Source organism: Piliocolobus tephrosceles, chromosome 9 (assembly GCF_002776525.5).
Source record: "Piliocolobus tephrosceles isolate RC106 chromosome 9, ASM277652v3, whole genome shotgun sequence".
NCBI classification, from domain to species: Eukaryota; Metazoa; Chordata; class Mammalia; order Primates; family Cercopithecidae; genus Piliocolobus; species Piliocolobus tephrosceles.
Window position 1 is genome coordinate 39,916,060 of NC_045442.1, and position 17,656 is coordinate 39,933,715.

At 41.3% G+C, this 17,656-nt stretch overlaps 1 protein-coding gene across 3 annotated transcripts in view; it reads right to left on the reverse strand.

Moving 5' to 3' along the window:
- The window catches only part of LGI1 (leucine rich glioma inactivated 1), a 39,501-nt gene extending 25,133 nt beyond the window's left edge, over window positions 1-14,368 (reverse strand). For all 3 annotated transcript variants that reach the window (XM_023226291.1, XM_023226292.1, XM_023226290.1), the window contains exons 1-2: window positions 13,802-14,368; window positions 13,330-13,401 (exon numbers count right to left, since the gene is read on the reverse strand). In XM_023226291.1, coding sequence (XP_023082059.1) covers window positions 13,330-13,401; window positions 13,802-14,016 — 287 coding nt within the window. In that variant the 5' untranslated portion in view covers window positions 14,017-14,368. The remainder of the gene's footprint in view (window positions 1-13,329; window positions 13,402-13,801) is intronic.
- Window positions 14,369-17,656: the final 3,288 nt, after the last annotated feature.

Sequence of the window (17,656 nt, forward strand, 5' to 3'; positions counted from 1 at the left end):
AAAATTATCATTTTATTTCTTTTTCTATGAAATCATGTCCTTTGACTCCTTTTGTTGCTTTCTAAGCACTTTTTATTTATTAAGGATATTACTTAGTCTTTACTTATTTCTTTTGATGCTGAAAGTTTTTTCTTACTGAATACCGATTTGCCTTTTCATTAATGATTTTTAACATAGAGAAGTTTAAATTTTTATTTAACAAAATATATCAACTCCTACTATGTATTATTTCTTTGCTTTTAATTTTTTTTTTTTTTTTTGAGACAGAGTTTCACTCTTGTTGCCCAGGCTGGAGTGCAATGGCATGATCTCAGCTCACTGCAACCTCTGCCTCCTGGGTTCAAGTGATTCTCCTGCCTCAGCCTCCCAAGTAGCTGGGATTACAGGCATGTAATCCATGTAATCCACCATGGCATGTAATCCACCATGCCTGGCTAATTTTTGTATTTTTAGTAGAGACAGGGTTTCTCCAGGTTGGTCAGGCTGGTCTCAAACTCCTGACCTCAGGTGAGCCACCCTCCTGGGCCTCCCAAAGTGCTGGGATTACAGGCGTGAGCCACTGCTCCTGGCCTGCCTTTATTCTTTTTTTAAAATCTTTTTTTTTTTAATCATAAATTTAGGGGGTGCAAGGGTAGTTTTGTTACATGGATATATTGTGTAGTGGCGAAGTCTGGGCTTTTGGTATAACCATCACCCGAATAGTGTGCAATGCACCCGTTAAGTATTGCATCATCTCTCCCTTCCTCCTACCCCCCCACCCTTCTGAGTCTCCAATATCTATCATTCCACACTTTGTGTCCATGAGTACATATTATTTAGCTCCCACTTATAAGTGAAAACATGCAGTATTTGACTTTCTGAGTTATTTTACTTAAGATAATGGCCTCCAATCCATCCATGTTGCTGCAAAAGACATGATTTCATTCTTTAAATATCCTTTCCTGTCTTCAGATCGAGGAAATATTGCCTACATCTTCCCCTTAACATTTTCTTTTTAATATGTAACTCTTCAGTACATTTGGGACTTACTTTTATGTATGATGTGAGGGAAGACACTGCCTTGTTATTTTCTAAATATTTACCCAAACTTACCCAAAGCTTTCTGTTGAATAATTAACAGAATTTACAGAATCTCCCCTACTCAAGTGTGTGATATCCTTCAAATGTCTGCCACTTTTTTTTTTTTTTTTTTTTTTTTTGCATTTTCCAAGGATCAAATCTTGGATTTATTTTTTATTCCCACTGTTTTCTAATTTATTATTTTATCTTTTCTTTACTGCTTTTCTCCTAATTTCCTTAGGATACTTACTAAGTTTAGTGCTCAATCATATACTTTTATTCTTTCTGAATAAAAAATGAAAGTATTTAGAAATGGAACTTTACCTTGTATAATGTATCCAGTAAGTTTTGCTCCGTACTCATCTTTTAAAATTGTGTATTTCATTTCAATGGGAATTTAGAATAATATTCTTAAAATTCCCTGTAATTTTTTTTTTAAGCTTTCATAATTTCATTATTAATACTGAACTGGGATCAGAGGATGTGGCCTGTAAAATGCTAACACTAAACTCTAATTCCTCCAGATTCCGCTGTCTATAGGGATGCGTCATGACTAAGTGACACTTTCACACTAAGGCCATAAAGCTATTAGGGGATTCCTGGTTGAACGGAGAGGTAAGACACACAGAATTTACTTCAAAAGGAACGGAAAAGTAGGCAACAGGTTTGCATGGAGCTTAGAGTTGAGGGAACCCAGGGCCAGCAACAGAGCAGTAAATGAAGAAGCAGAAGATCTAAGAATGAGGATATAGTTACAGGGGGTCAAGGGCAAGACTGCCCAAATTCCAGGTGAGAGGCCAGAGACGGGAATGCATAAGAGCAAAAGGACCGGGCAGGCTCATGTGTTGGTGCTAAGTCTGGTGCGCCACTGAGGTGGTTGCCTGCCCTGGGGCCTCACCTCTCCAGAGGCCAGGGAAGCAGCACACTGAAGAGGGAATCAGGAAGCCTGGGTCCTAATATAAAATAGACCATAAATTCTGTGTCCTAGAGCATACCACTTCTCTCTATGTTGTAAAGCAAGGAGACTAGACTAGATCATTTGTGAGGTCCCTTGTAGCTCTAAAGATGTATGAGTCTATCCTTACAGCACTGCAGCCTTCATTCATGGAAGAGTAGGCATGTGGAGTCTGGGGAGCGGGGAGGCGGGTCTGCAGATGGCTGAATAGTTGGGGGAAGGGTGACTCCTGCTGAGAAAAGTTCCCACTGTCTCAAACTAGACTGCTCATTTGGTCCCGTGCCAGGCACCCTGGCTCTAATGACACGTACTTCTTCAGACCCTCTCCAGTCACTTGTAATATCTTGATTGTCATTAGAATTGTATCTGGCCCATGGGTGGCCTGCATCCCATCTTCCAACCTAGAGCAGGTTTTCCTGGCTATGGAGGGAGATGATCTAGGGAGCTCTTCCAAATGATTCCCAACTCCGTGAAAACCACTCTGATTAAGAAGGAAGAAGTGAGTAGCCAGCACCTGGTTGTCACTTGGAGAATGAATTGATTGGATTCAGAATAGAGAATCAGGTTTCTAAGCTTGTAACTACCAGTTATAATTGTATGTTTACACATTAAGTAGGTAAATCTGTTTCATCATCTGTTAAAATAGGATTGAGGATGCAAAAAGACTTCCTGGATGATTTTAAAAATTACGTGAGATAATGTGTATGAGCATGTCTCCAATGCTTCTGCCAAGGAATATCTAAGCAAAGAGCACAGACATCAAATGTCGGAGCTGGAAGAGCTCTTAGATCTAGGAAAAGGACACATGTTTTACTGCAAAGGAAACTCAGGTCCCGTGAGGATGTCACCTGCCCCAAGAAGACTTTGATTGACATCTTCTAGGATATTAGGTAGGACATGGACAGTGTGTACAAACATGAGTGTGCATACTCCCAAGTGAACATGGGTTTGTTTGCGTATGTATATGTAAATGAAAGAGCACAAGATGCACAGGTTACAGCTGTTACAAGATATGGAGGGACAGCTGCAGGGGCTTGCCAAGTTGTTTAAAGCTGGCTTTGCTTAAATGATTCAAACCCTTTGGTTTTTACAAATATTCTCCTTTATCCAAAAGAATAGGGCTGGTTAAATGATAATTAATAATAGGCTGATGATTCACTTTAGTTAAATGCACACATTCTAAGTGCATGTGCCATGTGAATAATTTACATTTGAATATTTTAAAATATGCTCCTAATACAGAAAAGCATTAAAATTGGAAGCATCACACACATTATTTGACAGTTCTTTTCGACTCTCAATCTTGAAAATTCAGCTGATCCTTAATTAGATTACCAACTCTTCAACCTGGATTGATTGGAATGACCTAAATTTGGTTCCACACTAACCTGAGGGTGGGGGGCACTTCAGAGAGATACGTAGTCCAACTCCTCTTTTTACAGTTGAGGAGACTGAGGCTGGCAGAGGTTAAATGACTTAACCAAGGTCACATCTTTTGTCAGTGGTGGGGCTAGGATTAGGATGTGGATTTTAGATTTGCAGGGATGTCCTTGACATGCACACTAGCAAACATTTGAGCATGGGCCCACTGCGTTTTGAATGGTAACCCCTATTTGGTAATCCCCAATCCTCCTGGGATTATCTCTCATCCCAGGGCAGTGAAAACTCTTCTCTTCTAGGAATTGGCACAACCAGTCAGCAGCCCACCCTCCCCATGTGTTTATAAAATCACCCTGGATCTCCCCGGTCCTGGAACACCAAGGAGAAGGGCCTACTCCATGCCAGCCCTCATCTTCAACAGTTTGACATCTGATTTTAATCCTCAGATGAACACTAAGATGTAGGTTTTATATTCTCCACGTAAGAGATTAAGAAAACCAAGGTGAGGGAGGTGAAGTGATTTCAAGCTTGAAAGTGGCAGAGCTGGGATTCCAGGCTAAGGCTTGTTCTCTCCCTTCCCGACTTCCCCAGGACTCATGAGTGGCCATGAGGAAGCCAACTCCCTCTTTTTAGTATCAGCCCTGCCCAGTATCTGCTGCAAACCTACAATAGCCTTGCCCAGAGCATATACTCCCAGAGTATATTCCCTGGAACACACGACCTTCAAGGGGTTAATAGGTTTATGTGCACAAAGACTGGTGGATACATTTAGGAAAAGTGGGTTAAAGAAGTTAATCAGAGTTCTTAACTATGCCTTTTCTATCCTTAAGTAAATTGAGACTCTTCAAAATGAAATCCAATATATGGTTTCCTGATCTCACTGATAATGGGACTCTTTTATCATTGAGCTTCCTACAAAATGAATATTCCATGGAACATGACCAGCAAAATGCTTGTTTAGCCATTTAGAAAATAGCTGTGATGAGGCCAGGCGCGGTGGCTCACACCTGTAATCCCAGCACTTTGAGAGGCTAAGGCGGGTGGATCACGAGGTCAGCAGATCGAGAACATCCTGGCTAACACGGTGAAACTCCGTCTCTACTAAAAATACAAAAAATTAGCTGGGCATGGTGATGGGTGCCTGTAGTCCCAGCTACTAGGGAGGCTGAGGCAGGAGAATGACGTGAACCCAGGGAAGCAGAGCTTTCAGTGAGTCGAGATCGTGCCACCGCACTCCAGCCTGGGCAACAGAGCGAGACTCCGTCTCAAAAAAAAATAATAAAAAATAAATAAAAAAGAAAAGAAAATAGCTGTGATGAAACCTGCTCCAAATAAAAACAGTGAGAGTATATATTTATACTCAGAAGCCTTTTCCTGTTGAATGAGCTGCAAGCAGTCATCTCCTTCCTCCAAAAGTTGGGGATCTAGTGGGAGGTCCCTAAAGAAGGGGTGTGTGCTAAATCCCTTGAACAGGTAGAGAGCCTACTGGGGAGGCTGACTCCCAGAGGCACATCAACAAATCCACACTAACAAAATGGTCTCGAGTTGCTCCTTATGTGGAGACAGACCGTTTAATGTATCCATTAGGATGGGATTCTTTCCACCTGTGTATCCTTTGCTATCCAGCCTCTCTAGAATGAGGTGGGGTATAAATAATTAAGCTAAAAATAAAGTGAATTATCATATGCATATATTTCCAAAGTACTGTATGTTCCATAGAACCAATGTTCTATGAGATGTTAAAAAAAGTAAACAATTTTGAATAACTTCAGAGATGTTTCTATGCCAAGGTAGCTTCGTTGTAAATAACCAAGCAGGGATAGAACATGCAGTTTCCCAAATTTATTTGAGCACAGAACTCTTTTCTTTCAGGTCAACTGCTCCACAGGACACAAGTTTAGACAACAATAGTCTAAGGTATAACTTTAAAGTAAATAAGTCCTTTTTCTTTTTCTTTTTTCTTTTCTTTCTATTTTTGTTTAAGCGAGGAGATCAGAGCTTACACATATAAATGAGAGTTGCAACCTAGGGAAACTAGCTGCTCTTGCCAGCAACGCGGCCACTCTTTCAAAGGGCTTTTGAAATTCCTTTCAGTCATTGTCTCCAGGAATTAGGGCACATTCTCCAGAATACCCTTGTTAATGGCAAAGGTTGACCCTTTGAGAGGGGATTTGATTTTGGGAACAAAACTATGCAAAGTCAAGCATGATGATTCATGTTCAGGAAGAAGTAGACAGCAGCGGTTAAAAGTGAGGACATGAGTTTAAAGCCCAGCTCTGCTACTTAATAGCGGCGTGACATTGAGGAGGTTACCTTTTAGGACTCAGTGCTTCATTTGCAAAATGGAGATAATTATATCTACCTCACAAGGTTACCATGATGATGACATTAAAAATGAGATCTATAAAATGCTTAGCACCAAGCAATACAAAAATAACTAATGCCTCTAATAAAACCTTGCCTGGTTTTATTGCATGGCTTGTAAACTGGAAGTAAAGACAGTTCTCAAAGGAGGGTCCAGAAATCTTTAGCCATGGAAGCACAGTTGGGCAAAATCTATGGCCCTCCATGAAGTCAAGAGTGATTTGTACGTATACATTCTAGTTTGTATTTTTAAAGATTCATTGCCTTTTAATCATATTTTACACATGCAAGCACCTGCCATATTGCTATGTAAAAATGGGCCTAACAATTTTTTTCCAATCCTTGCTTCATGAGAGGGATACTGAAACATCATTTTATCATCAACTACCACAGGGAGAGCCTGGTAAGGTCCCTTTGGACCTGTTTGGGAGATTGGGAATGACAATTATTGTATTAATAATCTTAACAACAGCCAGTTTCATATTATGAGGTTCTTTCAATGAACAACCTAATGTATTGACTTGTTAGAACTGATTCAATAATCTTTGTCCATTTATTTTTATCTCTTTCTTTATTTTATTTCTTTTTTCTGAGATGGAGTCTCGCTCTGTCACCCAGGCTGCAGTGCAGTGGTGCAATCTTGGCTCACTGCAAGCTCTGCCTCCTGGGTTCACGCCATTCTCCTGCCTCAGCCTCCTAAGTAGCTGGGACTACAGGTGCCTGTCACCATGCCTGGCTAATTTTTTGTGTTTTCAGTAGAGATGGGGTTTCACCGTGTTAGCCAGGATGTTCTCGGTCTCCTGACCTCGTGATCCGCCCGCCTTAGCCTCCCAAAGTGCTGGGATTACAGGCGTGAGCCACCGTGCCCAGCCACCTTTGTCCATTTCTTTAACCATGCCATTTCTTAATTATATTAAAGTAACTGTTTGTAGAATACAACAGAATTTTAAGATAGGAAGAAACCTTAGATGTAATCAAATGCAAGGGTCTCAAAATGCCAACTTATGTTTGTTTGGTCTTTATCCTGTTTAAAAATCTATTTCCAGATTTCCACCTTCCCCTAAAAATTAGGAAGGTAGGGCTCCATGTGTACGTACCACATTCCCATCAGCAATAGTCAGTTGGAGCAGGGGACGTCATTTTTAGGTAAGACATGTCTTCTCTGGTTTACCTCAGTCACCACTGCTCCCTATTGTCTTATACTCAACTGCTTCCTTCATTGATCTTACTACCTCAAACCCCACTAGCATGTGAGTTTCAGAACCGCAATTTAATCTACCTTTAATATTTTATGCAATAAAAGCTGAGGTCCAGTGATACTTTGTGACGTACCCAAGGTCATGCAGCCCAATAGTGGCCAAACTGAATTTCAAACCCATTATCTCCTGACTTCTACTTCAGGCCCCTTTCTATGCTACCATAGAACCACTCATCTGAAGACTGCCAATGTTAATTATTTAAACAAAATCTAGCACGTTTTACAAAATGTGGTGCCAGTCATTTTATTCATGAGGAAGAAAGGAGAGGGTTATGACTTTTTTTTGAAAGGTAAATAGTTCATGTTTCCTGCGAGAAGTATTTAAAGAAAAGGTTTCTCAGCAAGTTCTGCTGGAGAACTGTGTATAGAACCACAAAATGTTTAAAGCTGAGATTATTGGCAAACGCAGATTATACAATCAGACACTAATCTGATGTTACGGTAGTTCCAATTAAAGCGATTTTCAGATACTATAGTAAAGCTAACGCGTATTGAGTTACAGGAATCTTGCCAAGCATTTTCCATGCCCTGTTTTACTTAATCCTTACTGTAAATCTGTGCAATAGGTACTACGGTTCTTCCTCATTTTGTAGATATAGATATCAAGACTTGATTAAGCTTGCCCCAAATCACACAACTAGTAAGCAGCAGAGTGGGGATTTGAACCGATGCGTATCTGCCCACAAGCCTGTGTTGTCTGCCTCATTGCCAGCTCACCAAGGTCAGCTGTTTTGATATTACAGCTGATGCTGTAAAGCCCTTGCGGACATTTTGTAGCCCATGTTAGCCACAGGATCAACAACCAGCAAGCATCACCATCATCACTAATCAACTGAATATCATTTTGAACAAAATGAGAACGCTTATCAAGACTACGTTATAATACATTTAAGCAGGCCAAGCAAATACTTGTAATCCCAGCACTTTGGAAGGGTGAGGTGGGAGGATTGTTTGAGACCAGGAGTTCAAGACCAGCCTGGGCAACATAGCAAGACCTCATCTCTACTTACATAAAAATAATTTTTTAAATGAAACCATTGCATTCAAATACAGGCAAAGTATAATTTACCATATCAAGAATCACTACCAGCCTGGAGCTGCCATATCAGGGTGAAAAGTGACAGCGTGTCACTCATCTTTGTGTCCCTCACAAAGCCCAACATTTTACCTGCTACCCAGTAGAGTCTCAAAACATGTCTGCTAAAATGGGAGGCTTTTGTTTTCATTTTGTTGCTGCTTGCAACTATACAATAAATAAATACTTGTTTTGGCTAAGCAGGTACTTAAATCAAAAAGGAAATTGTCTTTGTGCTAATGATTTTTCTTTTCATATTAATAGTGCTTAACTAACATTTCCCTCTGGATGTCCTGTCAGACTGGATAAAGGAGCATCTTACCCTTCCCAGGACAGACTAGTCAGCCTCCACAGTCCAACTAAAAACCAAGGAGGCCAAATGTGAAGTCAGCGTGGGACAAAAGAGATTCAAGCGGTGGGTCTAACGAAAGGCTTAGATGCTTTGTGTTTGAAATCTGGTATGCTGGAAATCTCTGCTGAAGAAGTTTGAATTCACAACTTCATGAGCAAATTATCTCCTCGAGGTTTTTTAGTTCGGCTCACTTCCCAGACCTCCACACCATTAGTCCACATGAACTCAGATAGGGCGCACCAAACATCAGAAACAGTGTGAACATGACCAGCACTATCTGCTGAGAGTAACACAGGAGCCTTCAGCACAAAATCGATGGAAACATAGACTGGATTCAACAAATATATGGGAAGCCATGTCTAGGCTTTTCTCTGGGACCACAGCTTATGGGTGATCCTCCATGAAAGACACAGGCAGATACAAGCACCATAGCTTAATAAATGGCACACAGTGCCAGACATCAGTAAAGTCTAGAGAATTTGAGAATCAACAGAGGTCATAGAATGAAATCCTGCAGAACTTGTTTGGGCATGTGTGTGTGTGTGTGTGTAAAGTCAATGGTGTGAGTGATAACCCTGGACAAATAGAAAGGGTCAAACGCTATGGACGCTGGCTCAGGTGTCTGGATTTTCTCTGTTTCTAGGGAGTCATGAAAGCATGGAGAGCTGTGTCTCAGGAAAGGCAACGCTAATGGAGGTGGGTCAGATGGGAACTGAAAGCAACCAGGGAGGCGTGGAGGCTCCTGCCACAGCCTGTGAAACAGTGAATGAAATGCAGCCTCATTGAAGGCAATGGTGCTGTGGTGAAGAGGAGGAGGCAGATTCTCATGCTGTTGGACAGGATACATGTCCAGGTGGAAGTGGACAGTGAAAGAGAGGGGTCAGGTAACTCTGAAATTTCTTGTCTGAATAACTGAAAGGATGAAATACGCTTTCAGAGAAAACATTTGTGGTGAGCGCTAGTTTGTGCAGTTATAAGAATTAATTCGCTTCAAATAACAAACCTGTACATGGATCCTCGAATCTAAAATAAAAGTTAAAATGATTTTTAAGAAAGTAAAAACAAAAAGAAGTAATTAGTTAAAAAGTTAAAGATTAGATCTATGGATCATTGGGCAAATTGTAGACAAAACAGCCTAGATGCTTTTTGGTCCATCATGGGGACATCAGCTAGGTACAAACCAAAACATGCTCATCTATAACCAGCTAATAATTCCTCCAAAAGCACCCTTGGCTGATAGGTCTGGCTTGAGTGGTCATTGAAGACTGCTAAATTATAGGCTTGTAATATAAGGAGGAATAGAAAAAGGTAGCAATTGCTTTAAAGGTAAAGGAGGCCATGGGTATTTTTTCCCGGACAGATCATATTTTGAAGGACTAAATGGTAAAGCCTTAGTAAGGATGGACTTATTCCTTCCTTTGTTCATGTCTTTTGCTTTTCCATTGTTTTTATTTTTTAATTTCTTATGGATCATATATTTATATGTTGATTGTGGATTAATTTTTAAAATAATGCCATTCCCCTCCTTTGACCCTGAAAGATCAAAGATCTATTCTGTCTTTCAAACAAGACCACATCCAGTTGGAATACTAAGAAACTTTTTCTGGTCACATCAGATTCTTACACGCGGTGTTTTTGTTTTGTGTTATTTTATTTGAGTATGATACTAAAACTACCCTGGAAATCACTCCCTGAAAATAGAACACTCTCAGGAATTACAAGGGTTTAGTTAATTAAAATAAGCTATAAATGGGTGGCGACGTGGCCACATTTTGTCCTCTTAAATTGGAATTTCACTTCCATCATGAGCCCATATCATTGGGGATTTCAGTCTGCAGTTGAGAAGGAGCAGGGCTGTAATGTGTGAAAACACATTTCTCTAAATTCCATTCACTAAAAGTACCACTTTCTATCACTAAAAGCAAGTTAGAATGCATAATCATTGTCATTGGTTATGTTTCAAAACTTGCCCTATGTAAAACATGAATGAAATTGCATTTGCTTTGGAAAGGTTTTTGTTGTTACGTTTAAAACCATAAATGAGATTTTTAAAAAATATATATTTTACAACTAATCTGATGAATTTGTATTGAATAATTTTATTCTTTCTCTCTCCTCTCTACAGAATGTGGGTTTCTGTTTCTCTTGTTCTCCAACACAAACGGCCAGCCACTGCTTACCAGGACCTTTTCCCAAACACTGCATGTAACTGAAGGTACCATGTCTGTTTTCCTCAGTACCCCAGACTGACATTTCAACAAGTACTTCTCATCATGGCTTTTGCAGAAGCTCTGAAAAAGTATCTGGGGACATAACGACATTATCAGATTTTTAGGGTGGCTGATAGAAATAGGACATTTGCTTTAACCCTTCCCAACAACAAATCAAGAAACCAATGAACTGTCTTCCTACATCAATCACGCTGAATTGATTCTGAAATTTATCTCTTCACAGTGTATGAGGGGTGAGTGTGGTAATTCACAATCACAAATGCTGCTGGAATTCATTGCAAACCTCAATGGCTTGTGCAATCTAGGCCTAATCTGGTGGTCCAATGCCGCTGGTCTTCATGTTCCAATGGGGGATTGGCAGCCCATATGGGGTTTGCAGGGTACTGGACAGCCCTGTTTCACAGAAGAGACCTTTCTGTCTGGGATCCATGCATTCCCACAATTGTTATGATCGCTTCATAGTTCGTATTCAGAGCCTTCTCATCCATTTCCTACTCACTGCACATGAGTTTATTAGGCTTTTTCCTGAGGATAGGAGGAAGCAGAGAACATTGGGCAGGAAGGATGGAGAGCAGAGTCTTTAGGCACAGGGTCTTGGAGATTAGGGACAAACTTTGGCCCCTGACAATTTTGCATAAGATCAGCACTGGCACAAGTCTACCATGTTGAGGTTAGCCAATCTGAGTTAACCGAGAACACACAGGGCGAGAATTACTCGCTTTTTGTTATTTCTGAAACCTGAACTGCTTTTAGAAATAAAGGCTGGAATGTTCCATAGGAACTCGGAGCATGGGACACGGGCATGGCACACAATCGGTTGGGCTATTTAAAAACCAGTCCCTTGGCTTCCCTCTGTGATTCTAAATACGTGTAATCACATTACCCTGCAGCAGCCGGTAACTATTTCTATAACATTGTCCAGCATCTGTGCTTGCCGTGACTAGGTCCACCCAACAGAAACAAAGCGGAGATGTGGTAACTGATTAGGTTAATCACTCCAGGCTTTCTGTGCCACAGCTAATGTCCATCTAGTGTCTACTGACACTACTCCTAGAATTGTAAGGACTGATCTATGTACCTATCCTAGGGGAAGGGAGGTGCCTTAGCATATCAAAAGGATGCTTTTTAAATGAGCCATTTATTCATTTAACAAGTGAGCACCATAAATACAACTTATCACCCTCTCAGACATAGCAAATTCTTATCCTATGGAAGGATCTCAGCATTACAGACTCTGTCCCTTTCTGTGGGAAAGAATCTATCTTTTTTGGATTTGTTTGATGTGCTAACTAACACTTCCCCTAGTCACACCACTAGCCATCAATCAAACAGATAAACTCCTTAGGAATATCTAGTCAATTGTTAATCATTTGAAGACATCAGCCAGTAGAAGGACATTAGCCAACAACATTACATAATGTCAAAACAACTGATCAAGTTTGTGAATTCAATTAAACAGTCGAACCAGTTTAGGAATTTCATATAGACAAAACAATAGATTGAGTGACTTTTAGCTTTTTAGCTTGAAAATATGTGTTCTCACTTCCATTTTAGAGATAAGAAGACTGAGGCTTAGTTAGATTTAGTAATCTGCACAAGACTACATGTTTAGGTTCTATGAGTGGCAGGGTGAGGTTTAAACACTTGTCTCCAGCGTTCACTCCACGCTGTTTGCCTCTGTGTATGTAACTTCAAACAGCCAAAATGGCCAGGTAAGGCAAGAAAATAAAAAAAATAAAAAACAAACAAGTGAAAGGCTTGGGTCCTGAATCATGCAGTTAAGATAGCCAAGACTCAGCTGATCCACAATTGGCTAGTTCTGCCCATATCCCTCCAGCTACAAGCCAAGTCTGTGACCTGATACCTAAGTCCTGGGAGACCTCTCGACCCCCATGTGATACCGCTATAAGAAGTAGGACTCTAATTGCCAAACATTACACATCAGAACAAATTTTACGTGTTCCATTATGCCTGTGAACAGATCTGATTTCTTAGTCAAATATTATTTTTTTGAATATTTTCAGGCATAGACTGAATATGTGGTTCCCTTGTGGCCAACTCAAAACACATAGCAGAGAGTAATCCTTTGCACTATTCTATATTAATATTTTCTTTCCCTCCTTGTAAGGGAACTAGTTATAAATTAGATGAGATTTAAAAACAGTCTCTTGAGAATTGACATTTTAAGGAATTACCTAGAAAGAGCTGAGGTGTTTTTCCCCCACATGGTAAATCATACAGAGTAGCAGCCTGCCCCAGATCCCCGGGAGACAACATCTTGAACACATATGTTATGCTGGGTTCTGTATTGACTAATTCAAAAACTCCAGGGCAAAAGAACCAAAGTTCCCAAGTTAAAAAATGAAAGTAAAATAGTGGAATGGAATTGGGATCATTGTTGCAACATTCCAACAACTTCATAAATAGCCATTAAAGTAGACAGCACGACAGGTTAACAAATTTACCATTGTAAGACTCAATCTGCACTGTTGGCGTGAAGTCGCAAACAAACCCATCTACCTCTCACTTTACTGATATTCTGTTTTCTCAGAAATAGAATCACATTTGACAAAATTAATATTGAGATCATTTTACTAGAAGGCTTATCCAAATATATGCCATATTAAAAATAGTCATGATATAAATATTTCTCACAAGAGCTGCAGCGATGGTGTGAATAAAAAACTCCCTTCTGAGATTTCAGTAAAACCAGATCTCACAAAGGATCTGAAAGAAAACAAAAAACAGAAAACAAACAAACAGACACACACAAAGAGACACACACACACAGAACAAACCTTATGTTAATCCGGTTTAGCATAACAGTGACTATTTTGACACTATTTTATGAAGTACGATACTATTCCTTCCCAGATGAAGTAAGAGAAATGAATCGGCTACAGGTTTCTCATGATATGTTCAGGGCTGGGGGTATCTAAGCATGTTCAGTAGCAGCTAAAAAAAATCAAAAATTCTAAATGCAGCAAATGTTAGCACTGTCAAATGGCCATGCATGCAAGAGGAATCTCTCTCTCCATGCCCTTCTACAAATACATGCAAAGCCCCAAATCCACCGGCTGGAATTTTTAAATCGTAAATTAGATATCAAAATGCTTACGGGCCTTACAATGAGATAACATCAGGAGGAACGGTGCGTGGAATGGATCTGGCATTCTCACATAAAGCATTATCTTTGGTACAAGTACACACGGCAGGGCATTTTGGCTTCGCTGGTTTCTTCCCCTCAGTCAGCAAAAGCGCAGATAAGAGACATAGGAAATAAGCAATTCTTTTCAGGGGAATGCAGGCATTTCCCATCCTTTTGCTTCTTTCTGATTCCATGCAGTCGAGAAAATATCCCCAACCATGAACAGGGCTTCTGGAATTCAGATGGTGATTGTCTTGCTCTAAGAACAGGTCACATAGGAGTCCACCCTTTTCCTCTGCCTCTGTATCTCTGCTTTTTCAAAACAGAGACCTGCAGCTGATTCGTGAGCTTCTCCTCGCTCCAGCAATGCACTGCTCGGGGGAAGAGACCTGTGAGGTACTGTGAGATGGGAGGGATCCAACTGCTGGAGGAGAGAGCCGACTTGCATCACCACGAAAACACTGAGCACAGACCAGCCTTCGAAGGCAAAGTGAAGTGATGTCACAGAAAATAAACAGCTTTCTGCTTTCACCGGGAGGCCCTTTAATTGTTACCAAAAATAGGACGGCATTATGTCTTATTAGTGAGTGGGTGGGCGGGTGGGTGGGAGCAGTCATCTTGCATAGGATGTCGGCAATCTCAGAAACCTCTGGGAGTCTGCTTTTCATGTAGCAAACAACCTAGTAAGAAAAACTAGCTTTGGAGCCAGCCCTGGCTGGAAAAAAAATGAAGTTAAATGAAACTCTCTCTGCGACATTGGGCTAAAACCTTTTGCTGTTTCTTGCTGAGCCTACCTGGCTGATGCCATCAGTGAAAGACAAATCAGAACAGATGAAGAATGTGACTTTCAGGGGATAAATGTGAGTAAATACTTTTCTGATATTTATTAACTGTCATGAATGATTGATTTTCTTATGCCCCCTGGGTCCCCCATGTAATTCGTTCTCTCCTTCCGTGACAAGGAAGGGAAACAGAAGTGCGGACCCTCTCTGTGTATAATCCACCTCCCTCTCTTCTCCTACCCTCCCTTCTTTGGCAATAGCACCAGAAGCCTGGAAGGAACTCCCTGCCAGCAGGAGGCGGCCAGCTCTAGCTTCCTGGGGCTTTGAAAAAGGCCTGGCTCAGTCCCGAGGCTGTGACATGCTGGAGGAAATGCTGGACTAGGAACCAGACACCTGGCTTTGAGAACCCAGGTCTGCTGTGAACTCACTGAATCTATTCTCCTGTCTGTAAAATGGGGATGATAGTAGAGACATTCTGGAATTAAATGCAAATGATCGGCTATGTTACTCATGTACTCGATAGGTGAGGATGGGCTGCTGGAAAAGAAAATTCATTTAAAGAAGCAATCAAGAGGCCCTGGCCTTGGGGTGGGGTAGTTCAGTGCAAGAGAGTAGGAAGACTCTTGGGATGGAGGAAGAGGAGGAAAACAGTCCCCTGGGTTATTTCACTATGGTGAAGGCGGCCATCCTTCAAGCTGGCACGACCAGCCTGGGATATCACTCCACATTCCTTTCTCCTCTAGCTTGTTAGACTGACAGTATTAAAAGGACTGCTTGAGCACATGCTATTTTGACATAACCTCATTCTGCATCAGAGCTCAAAGTATTGCCATTCTACCCTTTCGCTCATGCAGCTGGCCCCGTGCTAACTTCAATCCCTTGTTCAGTTCTCTGTAAGCTCTTTGCAGGGGACAGTGGCGTTCATGTGCATTCTTACATTTGATAACTGTCTGTTTACCCCAGAAGACTGCAAGGTCCACGAAGTTAGAGACCCTGCTAGGAACCCAAGGCTTATGTAGCATTATGCATGTAGCAGGCAACCTGGGTGGCTATGCCAGCAACAGCAGAGTGTACGGTCCATTCATGGTCATGCCCAGCCAAATAACTTACTGTTACACCTTGCAGTTCTAATAAAGAGATCTAATCTAGTCAAGGAAGTCAGGGGCCAATTCCCTGAAGAAGCAGTGACTGAGCTGAGTTCAGAGGTAAGGAGGAGTAGCAGTGAGGGTTGGTGAGAACACTCCAGGTAGAGGGAACAGCATACATAAAGTCTGGCTCATGATCTGCAGAGCAATGGAACACCTCTGCAGAATCAGGCAGAGGAGTGATATTATCTGGTTTGTGTTTCAAAAGGACCAGTAGGTTACTATCACTAAGTCAGTTTTTGTGGGGTTGTAAATACTGTGTGCTGTTTTTTACAGAAGGGAAAGAGAAAAACTCTTCATTCAAGAGAAGTCATGATTTTAAAGTATATTCTACGAACGCTTCACTGTCAAGGACTCTGTGGAGGAGGGAATGGAGGACAGTGTATTTAGAAGCTGTGACCTCTGGGCAAGCCTCACTTTAAACAGTGAAAGTGTCGCTTAAAAGTTGGCTGCAAGTCAGGTTTTTGTCCACTAAACCCTGCTTCAAGTGTCCAGTGGAAACTTACTCCATAAAATAATTACGTGGTAAAAGTTTTATGGAGGATCGTTTTTATTCAAAGTCACCCCCTAAATCAACTGACTTGTAAATGATGTGTTCTGTAACTACAAAATGAAGACCCCGAGAAGCTTCAGGGACCTCAAAGATCCTGGATTCAATACCTGCATATTACAGACAGAGAAACTGAGGTACGGAGAGGACACACAGAGGCCACCACCCTGCATGAGATGAGCCTCATGGCAGAAACTTGGTTACAATGACTAATGTAATCGATCAGGCTAAGTCACTCCCTACATTTCACTTTCAAATGTTTCAAATCATGAAGATTGCTTGACTAGCTGTTGGCTTTGTGGTATGAAGACACAGCCAAAGAAAGGGTGAGCAGTCTTTTTCTTTTGACTTGGTAAAGCTAGGAAGGCAAATGAATGAGGGAAAGAAATCATATCCATATTATTCACTTTGCAGCTGTATTTATCTGGCAGTTCAGTTTGTCCGTTCAAGGGGGAAAAGGACCATTGGGGAGGGGAGGGGAGGAGAAACTCTAAGGACAAATTACAATGGGCATTCTGAAAAGACAGTAACTTCTTATTTTTCTATGGCATTTAAGACCCAGACTTGAATTCTCTATTCAATTAAAAACACCCACTAAGGTCAAGCAAAATTTAACCATGTAATGCAGGATGCTGGTGGCCTTTTTGGGAGCAGAAACCACCTCCTGGCTCCAGAACTGGATCTGAGGAGAGACTCAGGGAGATGAGGGCAGGTTGCTGCATTGAAGTCTTGAGAGGACTGAAGAGGGGGCTCCATTGCTGATAAAGCTTCCCATCCTACCGCTCCAGGAAGCCCCAGGGAGCGCAGAGATGATGTGGGAAGCAGGAGGTGGAAGCTTAGGGGTTTCCACCATCTTGGAGGCCTTCAGATAAGGTGTGACCACCCACCTGTGGATCACAATAGGGACCCTGGGGAGAGGGGCTTGGAAAGGATTAAAGCAGAGTTGGAAGGAGGCCCAGGGAAGCCAGGAGGATGAGGTGAGGCAGGCTCAATGCCCAGTCTGAGCTGTAGAGGAGTAGCTGAGCTCTGCACTTTGCCAGCCATATGACCATGGACCAATTTACCTTTCCTAAGTCACAATTTTCTCCTGTGTAAAACGAGGATAATAATAGTATGTATCACATAGAGTTGTTGAGAAAATGAAATATGATAATGTATCTAAAAGTGCTTCTTGTGCAGTCTGATATGTGTGAAAGATTTATTATCATCATCGCCATCATTCTCATCATGGTTGCAATAGGACTTGCATTCTGAACATGTGACTCCTGGGACCTGGGAAGCAAAGCTCTCAAATAAAAATGAGGTTAGCTGAAGCGTAGATTCACTCTGGGAAGCAGACACTTCTGAGCAGAATGAC